This window comes from Episyrphus balteatus, chromosome 3 (genome assembly GCF_945859705.1).
Source record: "Episyrphus balteatus chromosome 3, idEpiBalt1.1, whole genome shotgun sequence".
Lineage (NCBI taxonomy): Eukaryota > Metazoa > Arthropoda > Insecta > Diptera > Syrphidae > Episyrphus > Episyrphus balteatus.
In genome coordinates this window covers 114,829,777-114,844,482 of record NC_079136.1, presented here as the reverse complement: position 1 = coordinate 114,844,482, position 14,706 = coordinate 114,829,777, and the positions used below count along the sequence as shown (strand labels likewise).

At 30.4% G+C, this 14,706-nt stretch overlaps 1 protein-coding gene across 1 annotated transcript; it reads right to left on the bottom strand.

The window, feature by feature from the left end:
• Positions 1-437: 437 nt before the first annotated feature.
• On the bottom strand, positions 438-14,287 carry LOC129914070 (lysosome-associated membrane glycoprotein 1). The gene is made up of 5 exons (XM_055993121.1): positions 14,075-14,287; positions 13,853-13,974; positions 1,852-2,169; positions 1,560-1,781; positions 438-1,498 (listed from the first exon to the last, which is right to left on the bottom strand). Exons 2-5 carry the CDS (start codon positions 13,917-13,919, stop codon positions 1,161-1,163), a joined length of 945 nt encoding a protein of 314 aa, XP_055849096.1. The 5' UTR covers positions 13,920-13,974; positions 14,075-14,287; the 3' UTR covers positions 438-1,160.
• Between the last annotated feature and the right edge of the window lie 419 nt (positions 14,288-14,706).

Here is a 14,706-nt window from a genome sequence, read left to right as displayed (position 1 = left end):
TTCGCCCAAATTCATCCGCGAAACAAAGTGTAACTAACACAAAGCTGAAATGAAAGCCTATAAATCTGGTATGATCGTTCTGTTCCCCACTCTAAAAAATCAAAATCCATAAGGCCACCTCTTATGCTATCATCAAACAGTCTCTACAAAAACTATTACAAACATTCAGCCCTATTCTATTATTCGATTCACGTGAATCGAAAGATTCCTTTCGTTGATCACGTCAAACTGGCTTTGAAAAATGTCTTACTTTCGAAAGCAAAGCGTTGTTTCCGTGTGTTTTAGAAATTCTAAAAAAAAAATTGTACTTATATTTATTTTTATCCTCATTTGAAGCTTCTTATTTTAGACTTTCACGTGAATCGAATAGCAGAATAGGGCCGATTTGTTCATTCTATGAAATTCCACATTTGTGGAATATTAAAAACAATCCAGAATCTTATTGTAATTATAATTTATTTATTGAAAAAGAAAAAAATATTAATAATATTATTGAAATAGAAAAAAAAATACATTATCCAATGTTGGTTTATCGTTTTTTCTTTACATAGAATCAATCACTTGTGTTATTTTTGATTTTTGTCTTATTTTTGGCTGAAATACATAGAATCATATTTTTCTTATGATCTAATTTTTTTCATTCTAGTCAGCTTGGTCCTTTCCACATTTTGTTCATCTTTTTGTTTATTTTTTTTTTCAATTTTCATTTAACATTACTTTTTTATTTTTTAATACACAATACAAAAAATATTTCTAAATTCCTAACTATGCCAATTTTCGTATAATGGGGTTTAACACATTTTGTGTGTGTTTTTTCTAATAAAAAAAACACTCGGTTTTATCCTTTGTCTAGTCTTATAAAAATGTTTGAAGGGAAAATTAAAAAACAAAGTGTTATACTACTTAGATCTTGTAAAATTTAAATAATTGGAATTTCCGAAAATAAAAGGACAGATTGTTTAATATTAATTTAAAAAAAATGAAAAGAAGTTCGTGTTCTATTTACAATCTTTTCTGTTCTTTAACTTTGTTTCTTTTGTTTTAGTCTCTTTTTTCTGTTTCTAATTGAATATGATCGAATTTTTTTATTTTTACTTTTGATTACTCCTAAATCTCTCCCACTCTCTCTCTCTCTCGTCTCTGTTTATTTTTGTATATTTCTAAAAACTCATATAACCACGAGCAGTGGAACGACGACGAGCGCACAAGTACGATACCAAAACAATCAAAATAAGAGCAACTAATGCAATGCCCACAGCAATTGGAACAATATCTGGGGTCTCTGAGCTATCACAGTCACGAGCTGATGAGAATGAGGTGGAATTGTCGGAACGGAAAGCTTCCATTTGGACATCCGAGAGTCGGATGGTTCCAATGACAGATGTTTCGTTGATGGTTTCGGTCACATTGAAGATCTGTGGCCGAGTGCAATGGTAGGACATGTGAGAGGGAGCTTCAAAGATGTCTCCACGATAGATCAGCTGGACAGATTGATTTGCTATAGACAAACAAATGAAAGTAAAAGAATTTTCTATGTGTGATAGGTATTGCAAACTTACCCTTGGGGTTAACGAATTCTTCAGCATCGATTGGGAGAGTGACCATGATTGTGTGGACATTGACATTGGTGTTGTTGCGTTCGAAGTAAATGGCAATCGAGTGAATAGCCTTTTCGGGTCCCCAGTTAAGGACGATTTCTTGAGTGTTGTTTGATTCGCAATTGACATCATGCAAAGTAGCTGAGGCGGGGATATTGTAAATAGCTCTTGCAGTCTTGTTATCTGAAGGAATATAATATGGAGTCAATCAATTTTATGTTTGTTTAAAAATAAATTCAAAGTTAATCGTTACCAGCTGTTGCGTAGGTAAAGTTCAATTGGGTAGCCATTTGAAGCAAAATGCAAGTAGTGTTCCACCTGCCCATTGGTGGCTCTGGAATTGGCACTGGATTTGGTGAAGGTGTTGTGACTGGTCCAACTGTTGTTGTGTCTGGTGCAGATGTTGTGGTTGTTGTTGGTGCTGCTGTGGGTTTGGGTGGAGCTGGAGTTGTTGTTGTTGGTGCCACAGTTGTAGTTGTACTTGTGGTTGTTGATACAACTTCTTCTTTATCAGCAAGGGCAGGAATCATTATTTTAGAGGCATCCATTGGCATCATTGGCTGTACTTGGCCTGAAATTAAAAAAAATACATACATATATAAAAATAATTTGTTTCAGATTTATTATTTACAAAAATATATCGGTTTTGATAATGAATGGAGGCAAGAACTCAAGAGATTTTACAGTCAAGTTTGTTTCCCTCTTTAAGAATTTTCTAAATTTACAAAAAAAAAAAAAAAAGACACAAGACAAGACTGTTCTACCAACTATTATCAATTAGGGATTGGGACAGTTATATTTAACCCTCTGTAGGCACACCTCTTTTTTGTGACGTGATAGGCACACGGGTGCGAATTTGGTTTATACTTTTTCATGTCGGTAGAACTTTTTTCGGTCACAATATTTTATAGAGAATCAAGTATGAAATTGATGTAGAACAGGCATGTCAAACTTGCGGCCCGCGGCCCAGTCCACATTTTTAATAATTTTGAGTTTAAGTTTATAATTTAGATTTTGTGATCCCAGCTTTCGACATACATGCAGCTCCTTTTTTTTTAATCAACAAATAAATAAGTATAGAATATGTACCTACTTAAAAACAAAATTATAAACTTTATAAAACTTAGTGGCGTAAATCAGGGGAAGTTCTGTGATTTCTCAAAGCGAATAATCTGATTTTACCTACCAAACTGCTCTGGGTCTTGGGAATTTTTTTAAGTTTTGATGATAAAAACTTTAACACCAGCATTCAATATGTCAAATTTGGGTAAGTTTGCATCGGTGGTCGGTCGTATCAAAAATAATCCACAAAAAAATTTAAACTTTAATACTGAATATGAAAAAAGGCTTGCAGATTTATGTCTTTGAAAGAGAAAGTTCTCTTGATTTTCTTCGCTCTTTTTCCTGTTAAATGTACCTGTAGAGGCGAGCTGTTCCTTGCATAAGTCATTAAGAGTAATGAGCTACCTATAAGCTCCAGCCTAACTAACCTTGCTCTTAGAAAAAATATGGTAAATGGAATACATTAATGTTATCATTCTTCCTGTTTTTTTAATAAATTTGTTTTATAAAAATTTACTTTTTTCTGCGGCCCATTCAAATTTTGATCCTGCTGTTTTGGTCCTTCGTAACCATTGAGTTTGAAATGCCTGATGTAGAATATTCCGAGGAATTCGAATATTGTATTCACAATTCCGAAAAAAAATATTTTCACCCTTATAAAGAGACTTTTTTCTGACCACTTTTTTGAAAAATCGTAATTTTTTTATTTTTGTCCTGCCAAATTCGCACCCGTGTGCCGACAGAGGGTGCAAATGCATTTTTGTCACTTTATTAAAGTTTTCCATTTCATATAACGCAATGTTGACATCGTAGCAGTTGAATCAACACAAAATTCTTTATTGAATCTGTTTTGCTTTTTAAGAACATTCGTGATAATATTAATGCATTCTTTTCTATCATACCTTTTTGAAGTGATCACACACATTTTCAATAAATTTCAAAAACTGAGTCATTTCAATTGAAAACTATACTAGCATGGATTTCGATTTGTTGGAGATTTGATTAAATGAATGGTTTTAGGGGTGTGAAATTAGTGATTGTGCCCCAAAAAGCTTAAATAGTTTTTTCCGATACTCAAGCGTTCCCTTCAACTTGATTCTTTTCAAGTAACTTGTACAGTACATATGATTTTTTTGAAGTAGCTCGACTATACCTGTTATAAGAAACCACAAGTCACAAGATACATATGTGTGTTCAACGGGCTTGTTCTGGACTGTTCCTAAAAGAGCAGATATTTCTGTTCTATTTTTTGACCCGAACCCCGCAATTTCATCAAGCTCTTCATAGAACTGAATATGGCAAAAACAAACCGATTACGAGAATGTTAAGGAATGTTAATAAAAGTTGTAACACTTTTGACTGCACACAAAAAACCCTCTATATGATAATTTATAGCCCTCTTGGACCTAAAGACAAGTAAATAAATAAAGGAAGCTGGAACCGGGTAACCGAGTACTCGGGTAGCATAAGTACCCATTTTAGAATGCAAACGTATGAAAAACTTTGTACCCTTATTTAGTCTTGAAATTTTGGTCACCAGTGGCGCATTAGAAAAATATGACCAGTGTTTTTAAACGTTTTAACAAAAATCAATTTTTGCATCGCTATATTACAATAATTTTGTTCGTCTATAAGCCAAAAGTAATACTTTTACCTACGAACATAACTCACATGCTATCGTTTATTGTCCCTCAAAACGAAACGAAGATAAAAAAGATAACAATATTTTAATAACAAAAGCTGATTATCTTAATAACTCATACAGCCCCCGTCAGCAATAAATTATAATTTAGCCAACAATAAACAAAGATATCGCAGTTAAAACAAAAAAATTGTTCTGAAAATATTATTTACATAATAAAAATTCACGAGAAGTAAAATACAAACAAAATTAAACATCAAGAAAAACAAGTTATGGCTAGAGAAAAGGTTAATATAATTTTTAATTTTTTTGCTAATTCACCAGAGGGACTCCACAATCCATCATGTTAATTCTTTTTTGTATTCTATCTTCTCGGAAACAATTAAATCTCAACGAGAGAGGTAATTTTACCTTTCACGTATTCAATTTATTGGATTTGCTTTTTGAGTACATTCTTAGTTGAAGCTGTCGAATGCAATGGAATGATTACTTCTTATTCTCTCTTCTGAATTTTTTTAGAACAAGTTTTTAATGAAATTTATTTTTGATCCTAACTCATCTTCTTGTCAATTCATCCCCCACCTGTTTGATTGAATATCTCTAGAATAATTGAATACCTCTTAGTTTGATTAAATATCTCTAAAATTATAAACAAAGCACGAAATCCCATCCAATCCAATAAGATTCAATGAATCTGATTTTTTTTGAAAAAAAAAAGTTAAACACCATGTGAGTGATGTTGATGGGCATGATTCATCACATCTCAGGAAACAATAACTCGTGCTTCCGCTTTTTCCATACTTTATCAATTTAAATATGGGAGTCTTTTTGCGGCGCGGCATCACAGTCGGTCTTATCACTTAAGAAATTCTCAGAAATCAAAGACGAAACGAAAAAAAGAAAGCAAAAATATGAATCTTAATGTTATCATTGAAACTGCCTTCGAAATTTGTGCCTTAGGTCAGGAATTGATTTTTAATTATTACTTAATTCTGCAGATTCATCTTTCTTCTGCATCTGTAGGTACATAAATATTTTTCAATGGAATTTTAGAGGCGTATATTTTCCACTTGGTATTTGTTTTTATTTTTCTTTCTTTGTTTAGAGTTGAAACAAATTTGTAAATACTAAAACAAAAAGTCGACTTCTAAAACAAAAATAATAAACTTTCCAGAGTTGATTGCTGCAAGTGGTGTTATGGTTTATTGTTTGTTTTGGGAACACACTTGGAGCAAAAATGTCGAATCGGCGATAAGCGAAAGTTAGCATACAATAGCTCTCTGATCGTGTCATTCATTTTTATTGACTCATCGTTAAAAAAATATACATACGAGTATATATATTTTTGTGGTTGTCGTGATTTTTGTTGTTGTTACTGAATTAAATCGAAAACTACACAATTTCAGTGCCTGAACACTGAATGACACGAAAACTTAAATGCACAAAATTGCTGCTGTTTCGTTTAAGTTGTGTGGAAAAATATATATGTACATGTTTTTCCCCTGATGGAGTGAGCTGGGGCGTGTTATCGTGCTTACTGGCTTATCTTTTAAAGTTTAGTAAAAACGTAAGAAGAGTTTATGGATTATTTTTTTTCCTTTGGGGTCTTCAATCAGAGAATATTTTAATAGAGTTCAAAAAATATAACAAAATAATATTAAAATACAAACAAAGAGTATGAAAATTTTTATTATGATGTCATTTAAATGCAAGCTGTTAAAACAAAAGAGTTTTTAATGACAAATATCCGTAATGATAACAGATCTGTCGAAATGAAAACATTTTTTTAGTAAAAGCAATAACCCACACAGACAGTGTACAATGACACTTAATATACAAAGAATTGTTTTATTTAATGGTTTATAAAACAAACTTGTTGTGAGTTAATATATGCCTTTTTTAATTTTGTTTAAGCGCTAAAAATACAAAATCATGATCTTATCAAGAAAAATTGATTTTTGTTTGTGTTTTTTTTTTTTAATAATGAATAACAAGTAGGTATGTACGATTAACGGAATGGAACAAAATTGTCAACGCATTTAAAGATCTAAAGATTACGATAATAAGGGGCAGTTGTAGTGATAAGAAGCTGTAACAAATCTATATTTCAAAACAATTTTAATATGATACGTTTGTTGATGCTAATTGTTGGAGGTTAATTTTTTATTTATTTTTATTTTTTATTTACATTTGTATTGAATTTTTAAACATAATACCTATACGTATAGAATTTCAAAAATGTTGAAAATTATATAGATTTGTTCAAATTTGTTTAAACTGATATTTTCAGTGCAAATGTTCTAGTTTTTGCACTAAAAAGAGCAATTTAAACATAGTAAGTTCAGTGCGCAAAACAAAACATTCTAAGGATTCGTTTTCAATGCACCTTTTTGGTTTACCTACACATTTAAATATTACATCTGTAAAAAGCAATAGCACTGATTTTACCGGTCATGCATTAAAGTATTGCGTTACACTAAATAGTGCCGGATGTATCATTTGTCCTGTTTATTAAACCGAAATATAGAATTCCTATCTGTCACCTTCATATTTGAAACTTTATAATGCTATGGATATGGGAATATCCAGTTACTTGTTTGAATAAGACACTCATTCATGTTTCACTTATATATTTCAATCCAAATGATTCATAGCATCTCAAAATATATGGCAAGTTATTTTTATAGTACAAAAAAATATAAATTAACGCTCCATGTCAAAGGGAATATTTTTGTGTGATTATTGAAAATGATTACCCCTTCGAACTCGATAGATAAATCACTAGTGTAAGAGTAGAAGAGTTATGATCTCCTCGACATCGTGATAATAATACTGCCGAATAAAGGAAGAGGGAAGAATTTTAAATGAATTGGGAATACGATGTTTAAAAAAAAAATACAATCAATGCATTTTTATCAGAAACGCCCCCAATAGATTCTGGAAGATAAATTCTTTATACAACGGCCAAGAATATCTTTCCTTATAATTTATATTTGTAACATAATTGTATTATGATACCTTAATAACTGCATTGCAATATTCACATATTTGTATGAGTTATTTAACGTTTTTCTTTTGCAATTTTGGTAAAAAATTGTACCTATATCTAATCATTTTGATGAGAGATGAAAAACAAAAATGTTCGCTTTAGCTTATAGACAAATCAATCGCATTCTTTATTCTGTTCAGTTAAAAAAAAACAATCGTTGAAATGCAGCCGCTTTATTAGTAAAAGAGTTATTAAATTTTTTTTAAATTATTGGTTATTAACGGTAAATCCATACTGTTTTGAGTAGTTCAAGTGAATATGAATATCACAAAATTTTCGGCAGTCATGGGAAGAAATAATCGTTTAAGGTTCAACAAAATGATAAAATTATGTTTCTTACATCTCAAACCCATGTTTCACCCTCTTAACGAGAAATTTGCAAAGGAAAAGACCTGATTTTACGACTTAAATGGGATAGTTGATAGCGTTGTGGTTTCCCTTTCAAGTTGCCAATGCGAGTCCATGTTAAAATAAATAAATACTTGAATACATTTGTGACGCTACCGGAGGTCATGATAAACCAAGGTTAATCATTTTCTGATACAATTTGGAGGGATCTACTCCTGGTTCGAACGAGTAGAAGCAATTCTTCATGAAAGTCATACTCTTGGAGGATTTGTCAATTCCCAGCAAGAAGTACCAATGAAAAAAAATATACGAACTTATGTTGCTTAACATTCCAAAATAATCTCTTACAATCATTAAGTGAGTGAGTTTTACGTGAACAAAATTCCACTGGAAAAAAATTAGATTTCAGTTTTCCTTTATTTCCTAGGGAAGTTGTCCAGAACTTTTTCAAATTAAATTTTAGTGGAAAAAGTTAATTTAATTGAAGATAGAACTGTCCTTTGAAGAAAAAAGTGTCACTTTACCCAGCTGTGTATCTGCTTGCTCTCAGCATAGAGAGATGCGTGTTAAAATTTCCCAGTAACTGATAAATACTAGGTGATAACGATAACTACCTTTATTCGAGTCACCAACCAGCTGATGTGACCCTAAAATCACTTTAGTTTTTAAACAGTTCCCTATAAATACATCATAAATGTGCATCAGGTGTATAAATTCTCACATGAGGCTTATTTTTGATTTAGTTTGACCTGGTTTATTTACTTTGACTGCCCGCCATACCTACAGCAAAAACAGTTTTAATGTCAAGTACTCCGCGACGATGTTAAAATGCCCTGATGTTTAGTTTTCTTTTTCTTTTGTCCAATCCCATATGGGTAGTTACAAAAAGGCGCCTATTGTTTCTCAGAAGAAATGACTTCAATTTAAGTGGTACTAGTTGCTGGCGGCTTTTCAAGTAACAAAAAACAAATTTATAACGTGTCATACAAACTACCTACATACCTACGTCCTATTATTACAAATTCTGTTTGGAAACATCTGGTTCATTAAACATCCTATGCACAATCGTCCTTAAATAATAACATCCCTAATAGGGGCCTACGTCGTCAACCCTCATAAATGATAAGAAGAGACCCAAATAAATAAAACTATTTGCTTATTACTATCAATCAATTGAATTAAATAATATTAAGAATAAAATAGGCACTTTGATTCATTAGGGAAATCTGAGACAACTTTGCATATTGTGAGAGATTAAAAAAATAATAAAAAAAAAAAATATATATAAACCTTACACTCTCTAAGCTGTAAAGAATGCACTCCAGGGGCGTAGCTATTATTGAGGTTACGGGGCTTCCGAGATATAGGGGCCCCCAAAAAATTGAGTATTAAAAATGTTCGGATAACCATTTTTTGTACATATTATGTCTTTGGGATAGTTTTTTACTTGAGTATCTATGAAACTAGTGTCAATTTAAGTAACATTTTAGAGACCTACGATTATTGTGTTTGAAATAATTACACTGTGCAAGTTTTTTGAAAAAAATTTTTGAGACAGGTGCGCGATTAACTGTTTCGCCCTATTTCGGACCCGAGAAATCGATTGGCGTCATTAGTTTTTCGATTTATCGGTACGACTTCAAACAAAATTTTTTTTGAAAGATTTTCAATTATTTTGAGAATTTTCCACTTGTTTTAGTCATTTTTCAACCAAAAACAATATTTATATTGCTAATAATTCTGCTCAAACGTTATTTGTTACCAGTTGAAAGACATTATAAACAATTTTGAACAATTTATTTGAAAATTTAGTGATTTTTTTTGAAAAAATTTAAAAAATCGAAATTTTTTACATTGTTTATCGTTTTTTCGCTGTTTTTGTTCTCTTTTGCACAAATACATAGCATATTTTCTATTAAAAATTAATTTAACTGTTAATTTAGTGTTTGTTAAACTTCGACCTTCAATCGACAGCATCGATAACAAAAAAATATCGAGTATATCGATACTTCACAAAACTATCGATAGTTTCAATACTTCTAAATTATTTCACCACAAGGCTACCGATATTATCGATAATTTTTTTCTCAAAACTATCGATAATGGAAACTATCGATATCTACCAAACACTATGTTAATTCGTTGTTTATATCCAATGTCAAACGAAAACTTAACTTGTAGTTCAAATTGTGTTTAATTAATTTCAAAGCTATCGATAATATCGGTAGCCTTCTGGTAAATTAATTTGGAAGTATTGAAACTATCGATAGTTTTGTAAAGTATCGATATACTCGATATTTTTTTGTTATCGATGCTATCGATAGACTGTCGAAGTTTAACCAACACTAAATTAACAGTAAAATTCATTTTTAATGGAAAAGATGCAATGTATTTGTGCAAAAGAGAACAAAAACAGCAAAAAAAACGATAAACAATGTAAAAAATTTCGATTTTTATTAAATTTTTCAAAAAAAATCACTAAATTTTCAAATAAATTGTTCAAGATTGTTTATAATGTCTTTCAACTGGTAGCAAATAACGTTTGAGCAGAATTATTAGCAATATAAATATTGTTTTTGGTTGAAAAATGACTAAAAAAAGTGGAAAATTCTCAAAATAATTGAAAATCTTTCAAAAAAAAATTTGTTCGAAGTCGTACCGATAAATCGAAAAACTAATGACGCCAATCGATTTCTCGGGTCCGAAATAGGGCGAAACAGTTAATCGCGCGCCTGTCAAGAATTTCGACTTGCACAGTGTTATAAATCCTGTTTCCAAACTCCTTCAGCATGAACAAAATGACCTAGAGAAAGAATCAATTTTTTTTTTTTGGAAGTGAGGCATGTTTTAAAATGAGTAAAAACCGGAACATATCGAAGAGTTTTTTTGATGAGTTGGCAGAAGTAATTAAGTAAGAATTTCATATCCGGAATCGTACTTTAAAGTCAACGATTGCCGCGTGGATATTTCGATAGGTCAAAATTAACAAGGATTTTAGAACCTGAATAGTATGTTCGACACTTTAGAATCAGATGAACTATTTCTGTATTTCAAAGGATGTAATAAAACAAGGATCAACAAACTATTAGAAAATAAATTGCACGACTGGGGTCGCACGTACTTGCTCTTATGGTAAAAGTTGCTCTAATGTTAAAGTTTTCAATTGAACAAAATAAGGGAAAAATTAAAATTTGATATTTTCACTGAATTTCGTTAGTGGTGCAAAAAAATAAAATCTATTTTTATAAATAATTAAATACCGTTTTAAATGCTCTTTTACAAAAAACCAAGTATGCCATTTTATTTCTAGTATAAAAAGGAATTTTTAGAAAAAAAATTTCGAAAATCGTTAGAGCCGTTTTTTAAAAAATTAATTTTTTATATATTAAAATTTCCTAACATTTGTAAAAAAAAAATTGATATGCAATTTTGAATAAATAATTAATTTACACATAAAAACGAAATTTCAAAATTTTTCACCAACCCGTTTCCAAAAAATTGATTTTTCAAAAAAAAATTTTGAAATATTTTTTAAAAATCCAAAAATGTATTTTTTGCAAAATTAAAAATTTTTTTAAATAATGATTGTTTAAACGTTTCTGTATTAAAAATTTGGTCGAAATCTGTTTTGTCGTTTATGAGAAATTCATAAATCCAAAAAACCGTTCTATGGCAGGTACCGTTAATAACGGTTCAAAAAATATTTTTTGTATTATCAAAGGCGGCTCTTATCAATAACAGTAAGCATAAAAATTTTAATCAAAATCGTTAGAGCCGTTTTTGAAATAAATTAACTTTTCTGTTTCCGTTATATGACAGGTACCGTTAGTTTTGGTCCTAAAAAAAAAAATTCAATTTCTCCTCTAGGGACTCACCCAAAACTGTTAACTACAAAGTTTGAAGAAAATCGCTTCAGTAGTTTAGGCTGTAGCTCGAGGTTCTTACAGACAGACAGACAGACAGACAGACAGACAGACAGACAGAATTGCCGGACCCACTTTTTTGGCATTCTCCATCATCGTAATGTCATGTAAAATTGTTATCTCGAGTTCGATTTTTTTTACGAATCCTAAACTTGCCCTATAGTACCTATATCGCAAGTAAAAACCGGCTGTTTAAAATTTTTTTTGTTAGCAATTGTAGCTTTTACGGTACAAGTCCCAATTTTGTAGCTCAAAAGTAAACTTTCAAAATACGAACAATTCTAAAAATTTTGTTTGCAGATTTTGAAGAAACCTTAGGCCAAGATGAATGGTTTACATCCCCGATTTTGTAGAAAACTAATCGAGCTACAAAATCGAAGTTTGAGCATTTCCTCTGGATCTGGGTATTTTTAAACTTCTGCAAAATAAATTTTTTTGAATTTCGCATTTTTTTGACTTTGTTTTCTTTTGATCAAACTTTTATTAGCAAAAACATTTTTACGCAACAAAGTCCCATTTACAATATGAGAATAATTTTTTTTTTTACTTTCCCACAAAGTTAAATTATTGGTTAACCCTTTGTTCCCGGAGTTAATATTTTTTTTTAATTTTTTTTTCACGAAAAAATTACAAAAATCTTGAGAAAAAGTTTTGATATTTTCTAATTACACACAAAAACGAAAAAATAATGATTGTACTAATAATAACATTTTATAAGGAATGTTTTGTGCTGAGAGTACAAAAGTTGAAGTAAATTTTTAAGTAAAAAAAAAAACTAAAAGATAAAAAAGTCTTATTAAACTAGTATTTAGATTGGAAAAGCAAATTTTCTGATTAAAAACATGTTAACATATTCCATAGATTGAAGAACCATTATAATCATTCCCTTTCAGTGTTACCGTTCTTTAATTTTGTAGCTCTAAGTTTAAGGCTACTTGAAAAATTGAGAAAACCCTCACAAATCCTCTATTTTTTTTTAACTAAATATTAACTTTTATACAGATATTAAATTTTTTGTTGGTGGTATAGTACTCATAAGTCATAATGCAATAGCTCATGCACTAATTTTAAAATTTTGATTATTACAACAAAAAATAATTAATAGGTGGTTTCATGCTGAAACCTCTATGAAGCAAAGGGTTAACAATTTTTATATTTTTGGTTCAAATTTGTCTAAGGTTTGTTCACCCTTCTGGTTTACAGGACAGCTCAAAGATCATTTTTCAAGTCAAAACATTAAAAAAAAAATACCTCATAATATCTATGGGATATTGACGGTTATCAGACTTGATTTGATTTTATCCATAAAAGCAGAAAATCTTGATCTTGTTCAGCTATGAAAGATTTAATCAGCGAATTCGCCTAAAGACAAGAAAAGTACTACTTTGATAAGTTTTGGTGCAATGAAACTAGTTAAAAAAAAGAAGGCTGTGTCTTAGTCTAGGAGATGGAGGGCCCCAAACAAAAATTTGAATACAGGGCCCCCAAAATGCTAGCTACGCTACTGATGCAATCATGATGTGTCAAACACAATAAATGCCAACAGAAAATAGGAGTTAAAATGCGCTCGATTGTTAATAAATAGAAAACCTTATAATTTTTTGTTGGTTTGTTCATGAGTCATTAATACTATGTGAATGCAGCAGCCAAACAAAGACTTGTTTTGGAGAAACTCGCCGCCGCCGAGCGAGAAACTAGAAAGAGTAGATAGAAGTAGAAATAGAAAAAACATTTTTATACATAGATATTCTACTTCTTATCTGCGCTTTAGAGACGGAACTTTTTTTTTGTTGCCATTTTGTTGACTTTTTTTTCTTATTCTACGAAATAAAATGAGTTTGCGACTATTCAACCCTTTCTTTGTTTTGAAAATCCATATTTTTTTAAGCTATTTTTAGAATTTTTTCTTGTTTTTTTTTAAGGAGAGAAAAAAACAAAATGCGTAGTGTAAATAAATAAAAGAAAAATACCAAATTGACATTGGCATTGAGTAAAAAAAAAAAATAAAGGTGGTTTTTGTGGTGAGACGAAATAGGTTTTCCTTTTTAGCTTGGTTCTTCTCTATTTCCTTCTCACATTTCGATAGCATTTTGAAGGTGCAAAATGGAAAAAATACTCATAAATTAAATTATAAACCGCAAAAAACAAAGGTTACAATGGTTCAATGGTTAATTTAGCTAGTTTATTGAGTCATAACATATTTTTCTCTATTTTTCAAATTCCAACTTACCATTTATTAAAGATGAGCCCCCAGCAACAAGCAGGCAACAAATTACAATCAATTTATTACGAAACATTTTTTGTCTTCGTTCTATTTACTTAAATTCTTCACGAATTATAAATGATAAAATTCTGTAAGAAATAAACAAAAACACTTTTATTTTATTTATCAAATTCTATCAATAAAAATACGAACAAAGAAAAATAAAGAAAAAACAATTATTTTTTTCACCTTTGTCGTGTGTTGTGGAATTTGAATGTTAATTTTCTAATTTCTTTGGAGTTAGTTGTTTTTTTTTTTCAGTCTCAAGTGCGAATTTTTGTTTCTGCGCAGAATAATTTATAATTTTTTCTTTCTTTGAATTCTCTTTGGAGGACAAAACTAACAACGAACGCTTTGATAATTAAAATGAGAATGATGTTGGCAAAATAAATGCAAAATGCGAATGAAATTTTTTTTTATGAAACAGCTGTGTAAGAAAGAAAGAAAATAAAAAAAGGCAATTCATTTTATAGTGTTGACTCTTTTTAACTAGTAGCGGTTCTTATGGTGGACTCTTTTTTTTTTGAGTAGAAATCATTAATCATATGACTATTTTTTTGATGATGAAATGTCAAAGAAAATTTGTACAGCTGTTGTTTTTATTATTTCATAGATTTGAAATGTAGATGGCGCTATATTTAGTTCTACAAAAGTGATGCCAGCATACAATCACTTTTGTACTTTTTCACTTCTTGAGCCAATGTAGCAGCTGAAATTGCAGCAAATTAATAAATGGCAAGCATTTTAGTGAGACGATCTCTAAAAAATCCTATCTCGACTTAGGCGGTTAAGGCTTGTGGCCACAGATATTTTGTGATAGC

Bases quoted from the DNA above. Each gene is read 5' to 3' on its own strand.
- LOC129914070 (XM_055993121.1), bottom strand. From the start codon at position 13,919: ATGTTTCGTAATAAATTGATTGTAATTTGTTGCCTGCTTGTTGCTGGG. The intron at 2,170-13,852 runs GTAAGTTGGAAT...TTTTAATTTCAG, and splicing joins GGGCTCATCTTTAATAAATG to GCCAAGTACAGCCAATGATG. The intron at 1,782-1,851 runs GTAACGATTAAC...ATATTCCTTCAG, and splicing joins CTTTACCTACGCAACAGCTG to ATAACAAGACTGCAAGAGCT.